At 36.4% G+C, this 23652-nt stretch overlaps 1 protein-coding gene across 1 annotated transcript; it reads left to right on the top strand.

The window, feature by feature from the left end:
* The first annotated feature begins 6908 nt into the window (after nucleotides 1-6908).
* Nucleotides 6909-19550, top strand: LOC125357695 (amine sulfotransferase-like). The gene is made up of 6 exons (XM_048354630.1): nucleotides 6909-7050; nucleotides 9547-9755; nucleotides 11575-11701; nucleotides 12545-12639; nucleotides 17126-17312; nucleotides 19062-19550. Exons 1-6 carry the CDS (start codon nucleotides 6909-6911, stop codon nucleotides 19181-19183), a joined length of 882 nt encoding a protein of 293 aa, XP_048210587.1. The 3' UTR covers nucleotides 19184-19550.
* The last annotated feature ends 4102 nt before the right edge of the window (nucleotides 19551-23652 follow it).

The raw sequence follows: 23652 nt of genomic DNA, 5'->3' as shown, positions 1-23652 counted from the left end.
AATTAGCTGGATATAATATACATGGTTGGCAATAATGCATTCCCAGAGCTTGAAATACATCATTCTATGCTTTTCTGAATTTTTAGGATTTTAGCTGAGAAATCTGATGAAATTCTGATATATCAGAAAGGAAACTACATATCACATTCTACTAAAGAAATGATATTGATGTCTGATCCTATAGAGGAAGTAGTTAGAATCTTACATGAAATATTAAATGTAAATGGAGAAACTTTAACCTGGAAGAGTAGGCATTCCAAAATCATTAGGCCAAAAATTTTTGCCATATGTATTGAGATTAGGGATCTCAATCGCTGGCAGAAGCCATCTAAGACTGTCCCAGAACAATCCTAGAGAAAATTGTCATCTCCCAAAATGTTTATTTTTCAAATGAACCTCTTGATATCATAGATATCTTATGTTATCTTAGATCATGCTAGATTTGTGAATACCAAAGTAGCAGTCTTCTGGAAAAAGAATAAGTATCATTTTGAACTGCTGTGAGCGCTTCCAAGATGCAGCAGTTCTGAAGAACAACTCCTATCAAGGGGTCAGTTTCATTTTGTAGACTAGGTAGAGCATTGGTAGTTTCTTGGTTACTGAGGCTCAACTCCTCTGAGAGATGGGAATATACTATTAAGGCTGAAATTGTTCTTGTGAGTTATCCTACTTTAAGGCAACAAGGAAAAGTATCTATTGGACAGTTCTAATATTATGATATTATGTTGAAAAGGATGAAGTCTGATGAAGGAATATATGAATTTCTCCAAGGATTGGTAAGAGGGAGAGATTATGCCAAAAATATACAAATAGTTTTGTAATCATTAACAAGGAAGAGATAGACATTATTTTTACAGAATAAGTAAATTCCCCTTGAGCAGGAAGAAGCCAGGGATGGTGCTCAGGCCCTGAGTCCAAGCCCCAGGACTGGCCAAAAAAAAAAAAAAAAGAAAAAGAATTAATGAGAGCTAACAGATAATAATTTTCCATTATTGTTGGCTTATGATGGAAAAAGTAGGAAGCACAGCCTACCTGTAGTCACTTGTCATAGTACCCAGACATGATAGAGACTTTTGCAATGAGATTTATTTAAAGAGAGTGACAGGTCTTGGGTTTTGTAGTAGGGTAGTTTTCTGATGTGGAAAAATTAAGGCAGATATGATATACTGATGGAGCTGCAGTCAGCGAATTGCCTTTGAAGTGGGGTGTGTGTGTGTGTATGTGTGTGTGTGTGTGTGTGTGTGTTACTGGGGTTTGGACTTGAATCATCACTCTTTGTGGGCAGGTCATGTTATCAACGAGCTATAACTCTGGGCCTGTTTACTGCTGCTTATTTTTTAGATAAAGTTTGGTTTCTCTATCTGGAATACGTCTGGATATCATCTGCCTATGTTACATTTGTTGGCCTACCTAGGCAAACATCACCGTGTCCAGTTCTCCCTTGACAATGAGTCTCAGAAACTTGTGTCTGGGCTGGTCTCAAACCATCATTCTCCCAATCTCAACCTGCCAAGTAGCTAGGATTACAGGTGTGAGCCATCAGCACTCAGCTTGAACTTTTTCATGATACCCTAAAGCCTTTCCTTGGGTTTGATGAGATCTTAGAAAGGAAAGGATAAATTTCTGGTGAGCCTTATTCTAGGATATAATTACCAACACATGAGGATTTAAAGCTTAGAGAAGCTTATTCTGAATTCTCTATAACAATGCTTTAAGCCTCAAGATTCCCTGCCAAAGTTTGGGGTGAAATTCAATCTTGAGTGTGCTTAGCAGGGCTAAGATTACTGATACTGTGATAAAAATTTCAGTAAACCTGAAAATCACTTTCCATTTGTGTCTTATCCAGCTACTCAGTGTTTTATAATTTTAAGTTTATAGAGATTTTTCACCTACTGCATTAAATTTATCCCTAGCTATTTTTGGATAGAGTTTCACTCCCTGTCAAGGCATATGCCTGGGCCCTTATCCTGTTTTTTACTTCATGCCATAGCTGGGATGACAGGTTCATGCTACCATGTCCAGCACGGAGTCTCATGGACTTTTCAGCCCTGACTGGCCTGGAACTGTAATTCTCCCACTCTTAGCATCCTGACTAGAGGACAAGCATAAGACATCACACCCAACTATTATTGAGAAAGGGTCTCACATACTTTAATGCCTGGGATATCCTCAAACCAAAATCTTCCTTTTCTCAGTAGCTAGAATTACAGGTGTGAATCACAGTACCCACTTTGTTGTTGGTTTGGGCAGTTCATCACTATACATAACCCAGATCCATAACTTATGATCCTCCCTGCCTCTGCCGCCCAAATTTTGGGATTATATGTGTGGACCTACACAGATGGCCACAGAATCATAATCTCTTTTTTTATAATCTCTTGTTTTACTCATTAGACTATGATCTGTACTATGATTATTGATTATAATATTCAAGTTTTTTCGGAAGAACGCAGATGCAGATCTCCATGACAACTCTGGTGTCTTTTTGGCCTGTTTGCACAGTTATTTGTGTTATCTTTGCTTCTAGTATAAGATATCACAGGTTGTTCTTTTGTCCAGTATCTCTCTGCCTTCCCAATGTCATTTCTCCTGATTCTTGTTAGCATCTCTTCCTTGCTATTACGTCATTGTTAGGTACAGAAAAGAGGAAAACAAAACACTGACTCTGATTATACATACACTGCTGTCAATTCATTCCAGTCTCCTTACTGATTGTTCTAGCTGTCTCACAGCTGACAACTATGACAGAGGGAAGAAGGAATGGGGGCATGGGGAAGAGGAAACAGACAGACAGACAGACAGACAGAGAAAACCCCAAGCATCTCAAAGAAACCTTGAAGCATTTAGTCAAATATGAGAAACAAGAGACAGGATTGATATGCACAAGGTTAATAAATCACGTGCAGATTTCACAATATATCCTTATCAGGGGAGATTTGCTTGTTAAGATTAGAAATATGGAGGGCTGGGAATATGTGCTAGTGGTAAAGTGGTTGCCTTGTGTACATGAAGCCCCGGGTTCGATTCCGCAGCTACAGAAAAAGCCAGAAGTGGCGCTGTGGCTCAAGTGGTAGAGTGCTAGCCTTGAGCAAAAAGAAGCCAGGGACAGTGCTCAGACCCTGAGTTTAAGCCCCAGTGCTGGCAAAAAACAAAACAAGCAAAAAAAAAAAAAAGATTAGAAATATGTTGGATCAAATTCTGAAACTCGAGAATTAATATCTAAGAGCAGCTCATATGGGCAACAGAAAAATAAAGAATGGGTGAAAAGTTCAAAGCAGATATTACAACAGACCTGAGAGAAATAGGAATTACTGTGGAAATAAAAAAGAAAAAGTTTTAGTAGGGCATTTCTGGGAAAGGACAGTTCTGGGCATTGTAAACTGAATTTATACATTCAATGAGTTTATAAAGCAACTAGAACCTGCCATCTTTATTGCCAGTTTTGCAGCAGAACAAATAAGTTGGGCAGAGAGATTAATAATAGAACAAGATGCTAGATACTGGTGGCTCACGCCTCTAATTCTAGCTACTGAGGAGGCTAAGGTCTGAGGATCATGGTTCAAACTCAGCCCAGGCAGGAAAGTCCACGTGACACTTATCTCCAATTAACTTCTAAAAAAAAAAGCCAGAGTGGAGCTCTAGCTCAAGTGACAGATCACTAAATTTGAGCAAAAAAGCCCAAGGTCAGCACTCAGGCTCTTAGTTCAAGCCCCAGGATCAGCACAAATATGTGTGTGTGTGTGTGTGCATGTATATACATATATAATATTTATATGTATATATAATATATGTCTTCTATGGACCTGAATCTCAAGTCTAAAAACATTTACTTATCTTTAATCACATCCAAGTAAGTTGTTCAAATCATATTGTACTTGCTGTTCAACATATCTTGCTCTTAGTTGTGTAACTTGTGATTGAGTAAATGTGCGCTTTGTCCTACCTCTCCTTGAAGTAAATCCAAAATGTAAGAGGTCATTACAATTCCTGTAATAATTGATATGTTTTTCCTAGTATCAGCAAACTCCTATCAAATTTATCCAAGCTGAGCTAGACATTTCCTAGAACATTCCACATTGGCCAAACAAATTCTGTACAGAGTATTTATTCTTCAGCAACATTCAAACTCTGTTTTTCTTAACATTTCATCAGAGGTGGTTTTTCTTCATCAGCTGATCTGCAACTGTAAGTAGTAAAGGCAGGAGGAGAGTGTTTTTCAGGTTGCTCCTTCTATTCTGCTTATTATGCATTTGAATTTCCCCTTCATTTAACTATTTTCCCTTCTTCTCTTTGTACCACAGTGAAAGAATAAGAAGCTTTAAACAATCCTTGCTACTTAAGTACAATCTTTTTCATATATATGTATATACACATATATTTATCTGAGACTTCAAATAATCTCCTACATGAATTCCTCTCATGCTGCTCTTACTACCTTGTTTCTATGACACAAATGCCTTTAACAGTGAACAGTGTCTGTCTGTCTTTCTCCCTCTCCCTCTCTCTCCCTCTGTCTCTGTCTCTCTCTGTCTCTTTCTCTGTCTCCTCTGATGGTGTAAAAACACCAGCTGAGTGACTAAGCATAATAAATGACACAAGATAGGGAAAGTTTCATTCAGAATGATTGTAGTAGTACCTGAAATTCTCTCTTCCTCAAGATTCAGTTTCTGGAATCCTTGGTGAATTTTTAGTGAGATATTAGGAGGTGTGTGGTAGTGATCCACACTTGATTTTTGCTTTTCACTTCAACTCTATTTTTCACTTAGGCACTTTGTCCATTCTATGGACAAATTAATTAAAGATAGAGTTCTCTAAGGTTTCCCTTAAGAAAAGTTTAATGTCATCATCAATGTCGCTCTGTATCTATGCCTCTTGAGATTTGTAGACTTCAACTTCTGGAGAGCAAAACTCTTTTTTTTTTTTTTTTTGTGCCAGTTCTGGGGCTTGGGACTCAGGGTCTTGAGCACTATCCCTGGCTTCTTTATGCTCAAGGCTAGCACTCTACCTCTTGAGCCACAGAGCCACTTCTGGCTGTTTTCTATATATGTGGTGCTGAGGAACATAACCCAGTGCTTCGTACAAGCCAGGCAAGCACTCTACCACTAAGCCACATTCCCAGCCCCCTGTTTTTTTTTTTTGTGTTTTTTTTTTTTTTGCGGGGGTACTGGGCATCGAATCCAGGAAGTTGCACTTGCTAGGCAAGTGCTTTGCCACTGAGCTACATACCAGCCTGAAAAACTCTTAAATGCTAATAGGATCTTAATTACAACTTTCAAATCAAGTCAAGTCACAGCCCCCACAATGGCTTTACCCAACTGATTCTAATAGGATTTCTACTAGTTCCCTGCAAATGACTAAAGATGGGGTACTTGAATGGCAAACATGTAAATGTTGTTTTTTGACATGTCATTCAGACAAATCCAAATTTTTAGCTTTTATCAAATTCAGTTTCTTAGTGTACACGAAATTTATTTTTTAAAAAACAGTAAAGTATATTGCAGTTCTAAATTTCTAAATTGAATGTTCTTAGAACATATTCTTCTGCATACTATTACCTATTTCACAGCCAGTAAAAGTTTCTCAGGCTGATCACATAGAAATGATTGGCTGGTGCAGATTGGCTGGTGCAGATTTTAAAAGGTTTTGTGTTTTACTTTAGATTTATATCCAATTTCAGATTTAGAATCTTCTGTTAGAAATTATCATTTCCATCTAGTATCTTGGAGCCATTTGGAGGAACATTTGTCAAGTAAAACCAATTGGTACCAGGTAAGAAGTTTCCATTATTCATTTGAATAATTATTCAGATGAATAATTCAAATTTGAATTATTCAAATGAATAATGGAAACCCTGGACCTCCCATCCCAAACCTCAGAAGCTTCTTCCAGAAACATCATTAACATATTAGAAAAAATACCAGAAAACCCCATGTTTATTAAGCATTTCTTATTTTTGAAAGTTTCTGTTTTATGTAAACAGTAAGAATAGAAAATATTGGTTGGCACTGGTGGCTCATGTTTATAATTGTAGCTACTCACAAGTTGAGTCTAAGATCTGAAGATCTTCACTGAAAGACAGCTCAGATAAACAAATCTGAGAGACTCATCTCCAATTAACCAACAAAAAACCTGAACTGGAGCTATGACACATGTTGTATAGTTCCACCTGAGAGAGAACAAGCCCATATAAGGCAAGGTCTTGAGTTTACAAACTTGTTTTTTTTTTTGTTTTGTTTTGTTTTGCCAGCCCTGAGGCTTGAACTCAGGGCCTGGGCACTGTCCCTGAGCTTCTTTTGCTCAAGGGTAGCACTCTACCACTTGAGCCACAGCACCACTTACAGCCTTTTCTGTTTATGTGGTACTGAGGAATCGAACCCAGGGCTTCATGCATGCTAAGCAAGCACTTTACCACTAAGCCACATTCCCAGCCCAAGGTCTTGCATTTAAGCTTCAGTGCTGGCATAATAAAATAAAATAAATAAAAAAGTAATAAGTAGAACATAATAAGAAACTCTAAAAAGTATTAATTCTGTGACCACATTGTGTTACCCAAGGCTCTCAGGCTTGCTAAGCTGTGCAACTTTGAATACTTGGGTTGGATTGTTTCTTCTAAATTTCCTCATCTGTATGTTTAGAATCATGATAATTCTTCTCTCATGGGACTTTAGGAGAGTATGCTTAACTTTTTGTTTTTTCATGTCTAAAATAATAAAAAGTTTTAAAAAGACAACTTGGGTGTTTTGAAGTTTCAATCACCTGATATGTGTAATATGTTTATGATAGTGAATATTGATATGTAGAAGCTACTTAAATGATGCTTGTCACATACTGAGCACTCACCAAGTAATAGTCATTGTAAAATCCAAAGAACCTGAGAATTGTATGTTCTTACTTGCAGGTGAATAATTATGGAAAACACAAATGAATACCTATTTAACTATAGAGGCTATAATTTTGAACGTGCTTTAATTGACATTGAGTTCCTTAAAAATATAGAGGATTTTGAAATTAGAGATGATGATGTTTTCATAATTACATATCCAAAATCTGGTAAGTGAAAGCAGTGGGTTATCTTTTGTTGTTGTTTGGTTGATTTTGGTTTGTTTGTTTGTTTGTCCTGGCCTTGGCACATTTGCTTGGCTTACTTGCTTATTGTGTCATTCTACTACTTGAGTCATGTCTCCAGTCTAGCTTTTTGGTGATTGTTTTGGAGATGGAATCTTGTGGACTTTTCTGCCCAGATTGGCTTTAAACCATAGATCTACAGATCTCAGTCTCTCCATTAGCTACAGTTACAGTAGTAGACTATTGTATGCTAGTCATTGCTTTGGTTTGGCAATACGTATATAAATGAGCTCTTTCCCAGAAATAAGCATTAGCTCAGTCTGTCGTTTGAAATCAGAGAAAAGTTAAACAAAGGGTTTTTGATATAAGGCCATTTACAAAGCATGGGTTGTCAATTTTGATAACAAATGTAAAGTCAGATCCTAAACTAAGAGTAGAACTTGGTAAATGCTGACCTACTGGCTTAGTCTGTTGGACGGATTTGAATCAGCCAGAAATTATTTCACCAAGTAGTACATGCTTCATTTGTTAGAGATGCATTGCCTCCCACAAAGATTAATTTTCTAGCTGGATGATTGTGGCTCATGCTTGTAATCTTAGCTATTTAGGAGGCTGAGGACAAGAGGATCAGAGTTTAAGACAGTCCAGGCCCCAAAGTTCAGAAGATCCCCGTTCTCAACCCCTATCTGGAATCAGTGGCACACACCTGTTATCCCAAGTTACACTTGAGGGTGCAATTGAAAGGATCATGGTGCGCAAACATGATTCTTAGGTAGAATTTGAGATTGTACAGTGATTAAGCAAACTAAGAAGCAGAGCTGTAGTTGAGGTTTTACATAAAATTGCTTGTTTAGTTATGAGATTACTATCCCAAAACAAGAAGGATAAACATGGTTTGTTCATAAAAGTAAATTAAAGTCATTGGGAAATACATTGCTTCACTTCAACATGGGCTTTGTCTTTCACCTTTGGGATGTGTAAATATATTGGAGAATTTCAAGCATACTTTGAAGAGGTCATTCTCTTACTGTAAATCTGAAACCCAAGGTCTTATTTTGCCCTCTATATACACTAACACATTACTTGCTATGGTTTCATAGATGCTGGCAGAGAAATACAAGAGACTCGGGTCAGAGGCAGGATTTTTGTCATTTGTGACACAGTAGCCAGATTGTTTATGTGTATCTCCTTAAAGAGTTATGTCGGGAGGGAGGGAATGAGGGAGGAGGTAACAAGTTATATAAGAAATGTACCCATTGCCTTACGTATGAAACTGTAACCCCTCTGTACATCACTTTGACAATTTAAAAAAAGTTATGTCACACTAATCTTCATGGATGCCTGTGGTTTGGGGGGGATCTTTTGATGAGACAAAACAGTTAGTATGAAACAAGTGATATTTACCCAGTATGTGACCATACCAAAACCTAGATAATTACAGAAGTATGTGAGGTCATTGCTTGTTTTGTGAAAATAAGACCTCAGTTGTGTTTTTGTTGTATCTTCACAGACTCTACAGAATTACCTATGATAGCCAGGCAAAGTCCATGACACTGAGCTGTAATAAGACTTAGCAACGAAAGAACCACACAAATCAGGCATCTTCCTATGATCACCCAACTGATATGACTACCACATAACCTAGTGTCGCAGGTGTTCACCTTGAGGCCCTAGGTCAAGATTGGAATGGGTGATGTGTGCTTGTAATGGGCCTTTGAAGATGTCAAAAGCTTTCATTGCTACCAGCTCTGTGATACATTATCATCACCAGAACATTCAAGCTTACAAGCTCTACTTCATGTGGTGAATTGCTGTCTTCCTTGGAATAATGGGAGTTGTGTGTTCAAGTCCACATTATTACTCTTAAATCGTTTTGAAATGAGCATTAATAAACAAGGCCTCAACTAATTTCATTGGATCACATCTAGGCCTAATCTAAATGAAACTATTTCATGTCAATCAAACATTAAACATACAAAATGACCTCACAGAGAGCATAAGAGATACAGGCAAAGTGCTACAATTAATCTGAATCATCACGGTTTAGAAATCAGAGCAATCACAATTCTTTATGTGAAAAGAATTAAGAGTCCCTACTTTTTTTAAAATTTTATTTATCTTTTTTTTTTTTTGCCAATACTGGGCCTTGAACTCCAGTCCTGAGCACTGTCCCTGGATTACTTTTGCTCAAGGCTAGCATTCTGCCACTTGAGCCACAGCACCACTTCTGGCCATTTTCTATATATGTGATGCTAGGGAATTGAACCCAGGGCTTCATGTATATGAGGCAAGCTCTCTTGCCACTAGGCCATATTCCCAGCCCCAAGAGTTCCTACTTTCATCTTTACTAATTTTACCACTAGATTCACACAACAAACTTAGACAAATAAATGAACATGACTTTAAGATGAATGACCTAATTGTTGGCATGTATTATTAAAAACAACTTGATCATTGAAAATAGGATTATTTATTTTTCAGGTACCATATGGACTCAGCAGATACTCAGCTTGATTTTTTATGAGGAGCATCGCAATGGGACTGAAAACATAAAAACAATTGATAGAGTCCCTTTCCTTGAATACAATATTCATCATTTGGAATATGCCCAAAGACCATCACCTCGTCTCTTCTCTTCCCACATTCCGTATTACTTAGCACCGAGAGGTTTGAAGAGCAAAAAAGCTAAAGTATATCATGGAGTTTACATAGACAAAATACCTTCTTTCATGTTGCGTTTTGATATTATAACACACTCTGCTCTGAACATTTTTGTCATGTCCCCCAGGCATATTTGCATAAGTCTCCCTAGGTATATAACCAGAAATGCAATTGCAAGTACCAGAATGTTCTACTAGCTATATTTCTGAAGAGAATATATTTATTCATTTATGCTGAAGCCAGTAGTAAAGGAGTTATTTTTTAACTAGTAGCTTTTCATGTCAAACTTGCAAATATTTGTCAATGTGGTCATTTTTCCACTTGTAATTTGTTTCTGAGATATGGTCTCCCTAATTTTGCCCAGGCAATCTTCCTGTCTCACCTTCTGAAAGATATATTTCTGATTAGATATTGCAAATTTGTATATCTTTATGGGATATTTAAACTTAGTTTCAAAATTTATCAAATTTTCTTTAAAAAATCATACATATACATCTTCATATATATGTATAATTTATTTAATTTTGAGACCGTGTTTTAGGCCCAGTTGGCCTTGAACTGTTCCTGACTACAAGCTTCAGTCACCAGCTTATAAAACTATTTGTTGGGCTGGGAATATGGCCTAGTGGTAAAGTGCTCACCTCATATAAAGCCCCTGGTTTGATTCTTTAGCACCACATATATAGAAAAAGCCGGAAGTGGCGCTGTGGGTCAAGTGGTAGAGTGCTAACCTTGAGCAAAAAGAAGCCAGGGACAGTGCTCTGGCCCTGAGTTCAAGCCCCAGGACTGGCAAAAAAACACAAAAATATTTGTTTTATTATTTTTCAAAAATTTAAGATTTACAGTCTAAATTCTTTTGTTTCATCTTTTATTTCCTTTTTGTTTTGCAATATTAGGGGACAAACCTAGGGCCTATGTGCAAGCTAGGTGAACAACCTACCACTAAGCTACATTCCAAACCCCTTAAACCAATTTTACATGTTTTTCTATATGTGTACCAATACTGAGGCTTAAACTCAGGGCTTGGGCACTGTCTCTTAGCTTTTTCACTCAAGGATGGTAGTCTACCACTTTAGCCACAGATCCAATTCTGGTCTTTTGATGGTTAGTTGGAGATAAAAGTCCCACTAACTTTCTAGCCCAGGCTGGCTTCAAACCACGTTCCTCAAATCTCAGTCTTCTGAGTAGTGAGGATTACAGGCATGAGCCATTGGTACTTGCTACAAATTATTATTATTATTATTTGGGGGTGGGGCCAGTCCTGGGCCTTGGACTCAGGGCCTGGGCACTGTCCCTGGCTTCCTTTTGCTCAAGGCTAGCACTCTGCCACTTGAGCCACAGCGCCACTTCTGGCCATTTTCTGTATATCTGGTGCTGGGGAATTGAACACAGGGCAAGCACTCTTGCCACTAGGCCATATCCCCAGCCCTGAATTATTTTTTTAATGTGTAACTTTTTCTTTCTTATTATATATAGATAACTATTTATATCTATCTAATAAGTAGATCCTTGTTTCACTATTTCCAATACTACTGTGGCTATGGAATATATCAGGTATCCCAAAATACTCGTGGCTGCAATGGTGCAACCTCTATGCAAGCTGATTCTCAATATTTATCAATGCTAAAAATAATGTATTTTATGTTTACAAATCTGTCCTACATTCTTGCCATATGTCATGGAAATAAAAGCATTCATTACAACAGTGTTTGTAACAGTAAAAAAAGTTTATAACCACCTAAATTTCCATGAGTGGATGAAAATAATGATGATTGCTTTTTGTATTAAAATATTATTTAGCTAAAAAATCCTGTAAAAGTAACCAAGAATTATTTCATAATCTTTCAGATGCTTTATATCTACAGAAATCCTAAAGATGTTTTGGTCTCATTTTTTCATTTTTCAAATTTGGTGTCACTATTAGAAGCTTCAGATACCATAGAACATTATATGGAAACCTTTCTAGATGGAAAAGGTAACTGTGAATCTGCTTACTTAGCAACAACTTAAAAAGGAATGTCACAATAAAGTAAGACTACCAGTTATTCAAATTTTCCCACCTTAGGGAATATATTTCATAATGATGGAGAACAACAATGAAATGCACATGTCATCAGAAATGCTCATTAACTCTGAATGCTACCCAACAGTTTTTCTGTCTTGCCAGATCATTTGGGAATTGTCCTGTTACAAAGGCATATTGATTAAGAAGTATTTTAGTCAGACTAAGGATATTTACCAATATTATATCAAGATATATGAGCTTGAGAGGAATGTAGAGTCATTCATTCCAGCATAACTAATGTTTGGCTGAATGTGTTCTCGGTTTGTTATGGAGATGTAGTAGGCCTTATAGGGCAGCTGGGGAGCATGGATTGGTAAAAGAGCCTTGCAAAATGTGGGGTTAGGATATCACTTCTTTAGATTACATTCATGTTCTGCCTCTCTGTTAAGAACAAATGTTACTATATTGGAATCTTAAAAAATAAGAAGGGGACTAGGGACAAGGTATTCTCTTCAGGAGAATGATACAGGAAAACAAAGAGAATGGTCTTAAAGACACCTTCTAACTTAAATCTGTGGGTTTCTTAATTCTGTATTGTTGCTTTCCTGCTTGCATAAAGTTTGGAGAGGCATTTATATGAAAATTATGTGATTGCTCCATAAAACAATATTTGAAGACAGACATGTGTATAGCAGTGGTAAAATCTTTGTTTTTCATTTCTGGCAATTTTAAACTGGGAAAGAAATTGTACAATCTGTTTCTCAGTAAGTGCAACACCTTTTGACCTTGCTTCTCACTGAACTTTCCCTTCAGTGGTAGGAAGCCGGTGGTTTGATCATATTAAAGGCTGGTATGAACACAGACATGACTTCAATATTCTATTCCTGAGTTATGAAGAAATGAAGAAGGTGGGTTGAAAGGGTAATACATTTTGAATTATTTACTTTTTTCCCCCTCTTTCCTGTTTAGTCTTCTATCCTCAGACTTTTTTTTTTATTCTGTAGTTACTTTTAAGGTAAGATCTCACATTTTTCCCATGGTTTCCTTCAGACCATGAGGCTCTTATCTGTACTTTAGTATGAGTGGATGTATAGGCACATATTACCATACCTAGCTTGATGGGATGGAATCTCAATAGCTTTTTTGTTGGTCATATCTTAAAACTTCATTCCTCCTAATCTGTGTCCCCTGAATACCCTGGTATTACCAGCAGTACACCTATCTAAACTAATTTAGCATTTCTAGATGTACAGGTGGGTTGTGTGAAAATTCCAAACGTGACTATATAGAGTGTATTTTGAGAAAAGTCACCCCTAGTATTATATTCTCTAATCCCCATCTGTATTTCCTCCCTTTTAGAAGCAATATTTGATAGGTTTCCCAATGCAATCTCTACACATATACATACATATATGTAATATATACACACATGTATATGCATGCAGACATATACATAAGTATGTGTATGCATATATGTATACACATGTACATGTGGGTCATGTTTGTGTACATATACATAAATATATAATAGATATATGCATATAAATGTGTGTAGATGTATATATATATATATCCATATAAAATGTACTTTGTTTCTTCAATACTTGATTCCTTCTTATTTCCCCTCTTCTTCCCTTTGAATACCCTGAGTCTCTCTTTGCCCACAAATCCATATTTTTTTCATTTTATTTGGTTTTTTTTTTTTTTTGGCCAGTCCTGGGCCTTGGACCCAGGGCCTGAGCACTGTCCCTGGCTTCTTCCCGCTCAAGGCTAGCACTCTGCCACCTGAGCCACAGCGCCCCTTCTGGCCGTTTTCTGTATATGTGGTGCTGGGGAATCGAACCTAGGGCCTCGTGTATCCGAGGCAGGCACTCTTGCCACTAGGCTATATCCCCAGCCCATTTTTTTCATTTTAGATCTAAATTTTGTATTTGAGCATGAGCACGTGACATTTTGTTTGGAGGCTTGACTTATTTCACTCAATATTCATTTTCCTGAAACTGGCATAGTTTCATTCTCCTTTACTGCTATGTATATAGCTCATATGTATAAACCTCCTCGTTTTCTTTATCCATTTATAAGTTGTAGGGCAACTAGATTGATAGCTTGGCTATTGTGAATAAATGCTACAATAAACATTAGTGGATGTTGATTTATACTTTCTCAGATACAGGCTTAACAGCAGTATGATAGGGTCATACTGTAGCTTTTTAATGACCCCCCATTCTGATTTCCATAATGGTTGCACTAGTCTTTATCCCCATTGGCAGTGTATAGCATTCTTTTTCTTCCACATCCTCACCAGCATTTTTTGCTGTTGTTTTCTTGATGACTTTCATTCTGACTGGAGTGAATGAGGTTTCCATTTCATTTTGATTTTCGTTTCCTTTATGGCTTTGGTTGTTGAATGTTTCTTAGCCATTTGAACTTCTGAGAACTATGTTTAGTTCATTTTTTCATTTAATCTAATAATTTGTTCTTTTGGTTTTTAATTTTTTGAGAACTTACATGCTCTGGTTTTAGTCTTTCATCTGAAGAAAAGTTAGCAAAATCTTTCTCCAATTCTATGAGTTGCTCTTGAGTCTGTTAATTGTTTCCTTTGATGTGTGGAAATTTTTAATTGGATGCAGCCTATTTATTGTGCAATTGGAGTCTTACTGGGAAATAATTTCCTATGTTTATATTCCAGTGCTTTTCCGTGGAAGTTTCAAAGATCCAGGTCTTACATTGAGATCTTTGACTTATTTGGAGTTTCTTTTTTTTTTTTTTAATTTTATTGACAAGGTGTTATGCAAAAGGGGTACAGTTACATAATAAGGCAGTGAGCACATTTCTTGTGATATCTTACACACTCATTTTTCTTTCCTTTCCCTACATCAGGTAGGCATATATGCAATATCCAGTGTACCAAAATCATATACAGTAACCACGTAGGGTACACCAAAGGAAATTCACCTAGAACTTTAAATGTAATGTCAACAATAGAACAGGAGGATTCGATTGGAGTTTCTTTTTGTACAAGGTGAGAAATAAGGACTCAGTCTTTAACATATAGGTAACCAGTTTTCCTAGCCCCATTTGTTATAAAGGCTGTGCTTTTATTCCTATGTATGTTAAGGTCTCTTTCTCAGAAAGCAAATGGAAGTAGCTCTGTGTAAAAACTAGATGCTTGTTGAGGTTGCCTTACAAAAAGTAGGAGGAAAGAAAATGATGGAGAGGAAGTCTAATCAGGGTTCATTGTGTATACATTTATATGGACTTGTTAGCATTATGTGGGAAAAAGAAAAAGTCTAAAGAACAGATATAACCTCCCTTTTTGCAACTATTAAAGATAACAAGAAAGAACAGATATAACAATAGATTACTTTGGCTCTTTAGGGAAGTTTGTATTTCTACATGGATTTTAGGATTCAGTTTCCTATATCTGCAATGATTAAACTTCAGATTTTGATGGGGATTGAATTCGATCTCTAGGTTCTTTTTTTGTAGTATGGCATTTTCACAATATTATTTCTGCCAGCCATTGAATATTAGAGGTGTCTCATGTTCCCATGCTCAGAACAGAAGCTTTTGGCATCTACTTATATTGATTTTTTTAAGGTTTTATGGTTTTCACAGGTAATTTTCTTTTTTCAAAAATATATTATGAATAAAATTGTTTCTCTGCAATTTCTTTTCCAACTGAATCATAGTATATGAAACAGCTATTGATATTTGTGTCTCAACTTTATATTCTGCAACTTAGGCAGATCTAGAAATTTTTTGGCCAAGTATTTAGGGTCTTCTAATTATAGGATGATATCATCTGTACCTAGGGTCATTTTTTTTTCTTTCCTATTTGAATCTCTCTTCTTTCTTTCTCTTGCCTTATTAACCTGGCTAGGAATCCTAGGAAGAGTGAGGAGAATGGAATTGTCTCCTTCATGGCTTTAAAGGAAATATTTCAGCCCTTCCCCACTGTTGAATATGCTGTTAGCCATTAGTCATGTATACCTCTTAGGTTGAAATATGTTCCTTCTATTCCTAGTATATTCAGAGTGTTTTTAACATAAAAGAATAATGACAGACAAAAGATTTTTCTGCTTCTATTGAGATGATGCTGTGATTTTCATGTCATTCAGTTTATTTGCTGTATTACATTTACTGATTTACATGTGTTGAAATCATCCTTGCATTCCTTTCATTAAACCAACTTGGTGATATGATGTTTTTAGAATTTTTAAAATTATCTTTAAGGAGTCATACAAAGGAGTTCCCCTTCAACAAAGCAGTTTATACAGTGTGTTTTGATCAATGTTGCCCCTTTCAACATTCTCATCTGCCCCTCTCAATCCACTCCTCTCACTTTTCTTAATTTTCAGGTTATATATTGGATTTTTTTTTGCCATTTAACAAAGCAGATTAGGTATACAATGAATTTTGATCTGTGACATCCCTTCAATCTTCACCCCCTTCAACCCACTCTTTCCCTTATTTTTTTTCAATTCTGTGGTATATACAATAAATCCCTGCCTACATTCTTCCCACTTTCCCTTTTCATTCAATCCCTATCTTCTTGACCCCACCCTCCCCTCTTTGAAATTATTTTATTGAGAGTGTTTGTATCTATGTTAATTAAATAAAATGCCTTCTAATTTTCTTCTTTTAAAAAAATTTTTACTTTTTTACCCTTTTCCCTTGCCTTTAACCACTTGGGTATTAGGGTAAAACTAGCTTAATAGGATGAGTTTAATAACTTTCCTTCTGCTTCTATTTCATAGATTAGTTTGGAGAATATTGATGCTCAATCTTTATAAAGTTCTAGTGGAATTCAGAATGAACCCACCAAGTCCCAGCATCTTATTGTTAGAAGACTCTTTTATTACTGCTTCAATGTCATTTTCTATTATATATCTTTTTATGTGGTTTATATTCTCCTGATTCAGTTTTGATAGGCCAAAATGCATCTAGAAATTCACCCTTTTCTTTTTCTAGATTTTGTAGTTTATCAGAATACAAATTTTGAAAGTATCCCCTAATAATTCTCCAGGATTGGCCTTCTTTGTTTCTTTTGATTGCTAGTTTCTTGAGTGGGCTCTTTTCCTCTCTCTCTCCTCTCTCTCTCTCTCTCTCTCTCTCTCTCTCTCTCTCTCTCTCTCTCTCTCTCTCTCTCTTTTCTTCATTACTTTTACCAGACAAAGATGCTGAATTTTATTAGAATTATTTTTATATAAATGGAGATAATAAGTCAGTTTTCCATCCATTCTGCATGTGATAAATTGTACTGATTCATTTTCACATACTGAGCCACCTTGCACTCTAGAAGTAAGTCTTTCTTGATCACACCATGTTTCACTATATCTCATGCACCTCTTCATAGGATGAATAACTTCTCATGCCTTCAATTCATTTCAGGACCTCAGAAATTCAGTGCTGAAACTCAGCAAATTTTTTGATAAAGAACTTAGTGAAGAAGATGTGGATGCTGTCGTGATACAGGCTTCATTTGAGAAAATGAAGTCTGATGCACGAGCAAATTATGATGTCATTTTAAGTGATGAAATTGGGACAAGAAACAGCGATGGACGTTTTTTGCGCAAAGGTGATGCTCAGGGATTGTGTTCACTTCAGTCCTTGGACTCTAGGAGAAATAATCTTATTTCTAATATGTTTATCCTACCATTGTTTTAGTATATAATCTGATAATTTCACTTGTTTTGTCTTTTTTTTTTTTTTTTTGCCAGTCCTCGGGCTTGAACTCAGGGCCTGAGCACTGTCCCTGGCTTCTTTTTGCTCAAGGCTACTTCTTGAGCCTCAGTGCCACTTCTGGTCTTTTTTCTATATATGTGGTGCTGAGGATTCGAACCCAAGGCTTCATGTATACGAGGCAAGTATTCTTGCCACTAGGCCATATTCCCAGCCCATTTCACTTGTTTTATAAGAAAAACTGGTTACTATATATGACATGACTCAACTCTTCAACATTTTAAAGTAGTCTTATCTGAAGGCAGTGGATATATTAGACCAGAAAAATGCAAATTTGTCTTCCTTTATTTCTACTAGACTTATCTAGAAGTTAAGTTCTCTCCATTTTTCCTTTTCTCTCCTCCAACTTCCCCTATACTGGATTATGCTAGGAGGTAAGCTTTCTCTCACTAGCTCTCTTTCTCTGTCTCAGTTTCCAGTACTGTATCCTCTAACTTTCACTTGTCTTACTCACAACTCCTCTATAGATTTTTGCTGGCTAACTAGAGATAAAATCTCTCACATTTTCCTTTCCAGGCTAGGTTCAAACTGAGTCTCCAAGTAGCTGGCTAGGATTACAGGCATGAGCCACTGGTGCATGGCTTGAGTGATTTCTGTTTCAACTTACCTGCCATAAATCCATTTATTTTAAATAAGTTCCTTTTTTTTAAACTGTGATCTTATTACATACCAGGAATTGTTAAAAAATAATGTTTTCTTAGTGGGTATTACTGACATTTGGGGAAGAATTGTGCTATTAGGTTTTTTTACTCAAGGCTGTGCTTGCTCTGCCACTTGAGCCATGACCTATCCCTCATTTAAATTAAATGAGTATAATATTCTAATCAACAAATACTATTTCATTTATATTTTATTATTTAATTGACTCATGGTACTATTATGATAATAGGCATAGGTTTATAAGTAACTATTTGGGTATTGTATGACAATTGGCCATTTTGAAATTTCATAATTTTTTTTCTCCCTTGTCATTTAGTGTCACATTCCTTGACTAGGCCAAAAACAAGGCAATTCTCACACCCACCATAATGGTTTGCTATCTGTTGCAAAGGCCAACAGTAATGTTGATGCAACTTATCTGACAACTAAAAATGCCCAATTGTGGATTTTACTGTAAAAAGGTGTGATGAGTGTTTCAAACTCCTGTTGAATAAAACTGCTGCAAACAGTGTGACCTTGTACACCATTAGTTGGGTATCTGTATGTCTTGCTTTAGCAATGTAGAAATGAAAAGTATATAGCTAATAAAATGTATTAAGATTCATTGTATATTGGTAGAGGCACAGTAAATAATATATCCATATATCTTATGGATTTTTTTTTTTTTACAAAAGTATGGTGGTGACTGGGAAGGGAGCAAATGAAGAAATACTAATATACGGGAATGTGGACTATACATATATTTTTTATACTACTGAATTCCTAAGTTTTTTTGTGACTTATCCCTCTATTTTAAGTAAAAGTAAAAGAATAAGTTCCATGGAAACCCACACATATTTAACTTGGGTTACAATGGATCGGTGCAGCCCTTGCCTGACAGTTTTGCTTACTCTCCTGTGTGCTGTCCTTGTGCGTATTCTACTAGGCACTGTTGGCGACTGGAAAAATCATTTCACTGTGGAGCAGAGTGAAAGATTTGACAGGATATTCCACAAGAACATGAAGGACTTTCCCTTGAAGTTCATCTGGGACTTAAATGAGGAGTAGAATTGTAGTCACATTGTTGGAAAAAAAAAAGCAGCCATGAAAATGATCATTTTTAATTATTTTTACAAAGCTATCTTAATAAGCAAAATCAGCAACCTATTAGATTATTTGCCATGAAATTATTGAATGCTTTGAAATTTCAAAACCTGATCTTATTTGGGAGACAAGCAGCATCAGAACCTTGAACAAAAATGACCCAACATAAAGCATAGAACTTGACTTCAGATGTCTTCAGAGAGCATTATTTAGTGTATGGATTTTCTGTATCTGTAATTGAATTTAGGATCAACTAAACATTAAAAAATCCTTTAACTTTGATAATTAAACTTTAATTCTTTGAATTAATATGGAGATTACAGTGTGGTAGTAAGTGGAATACACAGAGACTATATGAACCTATGCTTCTTTCTAATATTGTAATAGTTCACACTGAAGATCAAGGGATCAAAGAGGACTTGATCAACTTTGGTTTTAATTATTAACTAGTGGATAAAAAAATTCTTTCCATAGTATGGCACTCACTAAATCTATGCCACATACATTTATGGAATTTTTGTTTGTTTGGTAGTGAGAGGATTGGACTCAGGGCCTCACATGTTATAGGACAGGCACTCTACCACTTGGGCCACACCTCCAAGTCTTTCCTACATTGTTATTATTATTATTTTTTTTTGCCAATCCTGGGCCTTGGACTCAGGGCCTGAGCACTGTCCCTGGATTCTTTTTGCTTAAGGCTAGCACTCTGCCACTTGAGTCACAGCGCCACTTCTGGCCGTTTTCTGTATATGTGGTGCTGGGGAATGGAACCCAGGGCTTCATGTATATGAGGCAAGCGCTCTTGCCACTAGGCTATATCCCCAGCCCTACATTGTTAGTTTTGAAGTAGGGTCTTGTCTTATGCCTAGGCCTACCTGGGCTGCGATTCTTCTACTTGTGGTTCCTTATAATGCTGGGGGATGACAGTATTCCAGTATTCCAGTATTGATTTAGCATGGTTTGAGAAGAGGAGTTTCAGGTGAAAGTGAGTTCCCATGGAAGGAAGATCCATCCATTCCAGGGATTAGAAAGCCCTTAAAGGGAATAGAAAGAATTTTTTTCAGCTTAGATAGTAAGGGAGCAATTATCACTCAGGAAAGAGAAAGGGATAAGGGACTTCCAGACCAAGGAGTCTAAAATAATACTTAATCAGAAAAGAGACCATGGAATAAGATTTCTAGTCTAGTCAGTACCTACCAAAAGAATTCTGGGTCACAGATATGCTTATTGAATTGCAGTATTGTAAAGTCAAAAATATCTTAAAGTAGAACCATAGTAAGGCAATTGTTTTTAATGACATACTGAAACATATTTTAATGTTTTGATATGTTAAGGTGAATCAGACATATCTCCTAAACATCATTTCTAATGTCATTTGATTTTTGCACAATAAATTATGCAAGAGCTGCTATTTTCTGTATTTAAGAAGCTTTACTAAAAATCCCTATGTTACTGTAATCATCACTAAAGGCCAATATATACATCCACATTGAGTACAAAACTGGGGGCAGATCATATGCGATAGAGGAAACTGGGTTCATTTCCCTGAGACCACCAGATCTCCAAGAATCCTGTGTAGGCTAGTGGCTACAAGTAAGTTTAGCTGTCATGTGTTCAGTGTGGACGGAGTGGGATCTATTCACATCACTCCAGTGGCCATTTCAAGTCCAGAACCTTAAATGAACGTGGAAGACAACACACAGGCCATACCTCGATAATACATGATCACAAATGGATTGCCCACAGAAATCGGAAGGCCACAGAGACCATCTACTGTACCGAGAAAGCCCCATAAACAAGTGTGCACTCTCCGTAACAAGGAATGAGGGACTTTTGTTTTAAAATCTATAATTTATCATCTTTTTATCATATAACTTATCAAATTTCCCAATGAATGGTTCATTTGACCTCTGCTGATTTCGTCAACTCATCTATCTCAATATAATCATTGATTATATTATCCTTCCCTGGAACAATTGAGTTATACTCTTGCACAATTATTTTGCTAACTTTCAGCCTCATACACTTCCCTTCTCCATCCTCATTTCTTCCCTCATTACCACTATTAACCAGTTCTAAACTCCTACACAAATCATTTTCCATAACTCCCTCTCTAGCAATGATATTCTCTTCTATATACAATGTGATTTTTAGAATAAGGGATGATGCCAATGTTTGTATTACTATATATAAATGTCTGGTTTGATATTGAAATAGCAATTTCAGTCAGAAGCCTCTCTAGCAGACTTAATCAAATGAAAGCCACAATATCAGCGATTGAAGGTAGATATAACAGAAAAAGTTAGCTGGAGATGAAGAAAAAGAGAACAAATAAATACAAATGCAACATTCAAGAACTCTGAGACTACATTAAAAGGTCAAACATATGAATCATGGACACTAAAAAAGGAGAGGCAGGCATCAGTGTCTATTAAGAAGGTTCTGTTGTTTTGTTTTTGTTTTTGACCAGTCCTGGGGCTTGGACTCAGGGCCTGAACACTGTCCCTGGCTTCTTTTTGCTCAAGGCTAGCACTCTGCCACTTGAGTCACAGCGCCACTTCTGGCCATTGTCTATATATGTGGTGCTGGGGAATTGAACCCAGGGCCTCATGTATACGGGGCAAGCACTCTTGCCACTAGGCCATATCCCCAGCCCTTAAGAAGGTTCTGAACTGTGGCTTATTTATACTTTCACATGCTGATTCGTTCATATTTTGTTACTTTTTATATTTTAGGGTCTACTGTATTTTGACTTTTTTTTTTTTTTTTTTTTTGGTCGTGGGGCTTGAACTCTGGGTCTGGGTTCCTGAGCTCTTCAACTCAAGCCTAGCTTCTACTACTTTGAGCCACAGCACCACTTCCAGTTTTCTGATAGTTAATTGGACATAGTCTTATGGACTTTCCTGCCTGGGCTGGCTTTGAACTAGGATCCTCAGATCTCAGCCTCCTAAGTAGCTAGGATTACAGGCATGAACTACTAGTTCCTGGCTTATGAGTATCCTTAATTTCAATGTCAAATTGAGCATTTTTCTTTGAGTAATATATTTTTCTCTTTGCCCAACAGAAATGTATTTTAAGTTATTCTTGGTTCAGGATCTCACTATGAAGCTCACACAAGTCTCACACTCTTAATCCTCCTGTTTCAAGATCCCAAGAGCTAGAATTAAAGGCTTGAGCCTTCATACCAAGCTTATTGTTTCCTTTATGCAAAACATGTTATTTTCTTACACATAAAAGGACCAGAGACATTTTTATTATACTCAAAGAAAAATAGCAATAAGATAAACAGTAAGGACTGAACTGGCTTAGGGGAAAAAAGCAACCTATCTTTTCAACAGATTTACTCATTGAAGAGTTTTGTGAAAAGGTACTTCCTGATTTTCCTTCAATATTCTAAAAACCATGTATTTTCATCTTCAAACTTTTCTTCAATATCTAATTAAAACACTGGAAGTCTCTATTGCTAGAATGTGGTACATATCATACTCAAAAGCAAAACAATTTGCTTACTTAATAGTAAAATTCATTTACTAATCTTAGTATATTTACCTCTTTTAAGTTTATTCTTCATAAAGAATGGTTATGATTGAAATTCTAATATAGAAAATTGAACTATATTTAGTGTGTTATTACATGCCTATTTCTTTCCCAGCTCATTCACACTGCAGATACTTAAGTTGGGTTGAAGATATTTGAATGGAATGGGTAAAATACAAGAGGATGGCGTGGATATGATCCAAGGTCTTTACATGCATGTATGGCATACAAATGTGGCTAAATCCCAATAAAACCTTTACATTTAATGTATGCTAATAAAGTGGCATTCCTAAACACAGGAAATACATATGTATATATACATGTCTATATATTATGCGTTGGCTATTTGTATAGATTGGTGAATTAATACTGTATCTTAATAGAGACTCATGGGCATATTATCAGTGTCCTGGATGTGATACCATTCTATAGTTTCATAACATGTTCTAGTGTAGGGAAAGATAGATAGATGGGAGTTAAATTTCCTCCAACTACTTGAGAGTCTGAAACCATATATTAAAAAGTAAATGGACAGTTAGTTTTACTTAATCTCCTGTGAGCTGTACTGCTGGTGACTGGAAAAATCCTGACTGTGGGGCAGAACAAAAGATTTAACCAGATATTCCAGAGTAACATCAAGGACTTTTCCTCAAAGTTCATTTGGGATATAAATAAGCAGAATTCTAGCCATAGTGTGGAAGATAAAGCAGATATATAAAAATCTACTATTCAGTGGACACTTTAATATCAATATGAGCCTATCCTTTATTACTTACAAAGCCATAATGAACAAAATGAGTGGCTTATGCTTATATTGCTTGTCAAGATCCCATCTTGACAAAAAAGTTGGGCATGGGATGATGTGTTGGTGTAAGCCTGTCATCCTAGTTATGCAG

The sequence above is a fragment of the Perognathus longimembris genome, chromosome 9 (assembly GCF_023159225.1).
Source record: "Perognathus longimembris pacificus isolate PPM17 chromosome 9, ASM2315922v1, whole genome shotgun sequence".
NCBI lineage: Eukaryota > Metazoa > Chordata > Mammalia > Rodentia > Heteromyidae > Perognathus > Perognathus longimembris.
Note: the sequence above shows the minus strand (reverse complement) of the source record. Positions and strands in the feature narration are given on the sequence as shown.

What these genes read in the sequence shown, in the direction of transcription:
- LOC125357695 (XM_048354630.1), top strand. Translation starts at nt 6,909, where the DNA reads ATGGAAAACACAAATGAATACCTATTTAACTATAGAGGCTATAATTTT. An exon ending in AACCTTTCTAGATGGAAAAG is followed by an intron (nt 11,702 to 12,544) that starts GTAACTGTGAAT and finishes CTTTCCCTTCAG; the next exon opens with TGGTAGGAAGCCGGTGGTTT. An exon ending in GTTATGAAGAAATGAAGAAG is followed by an intron (nt 12,640 to 17,125) that starts GTGGGTTGAAAG and finishes AATTCATTTCAG; the next exon opens with GACCTCAGAAATTCAGTGCT.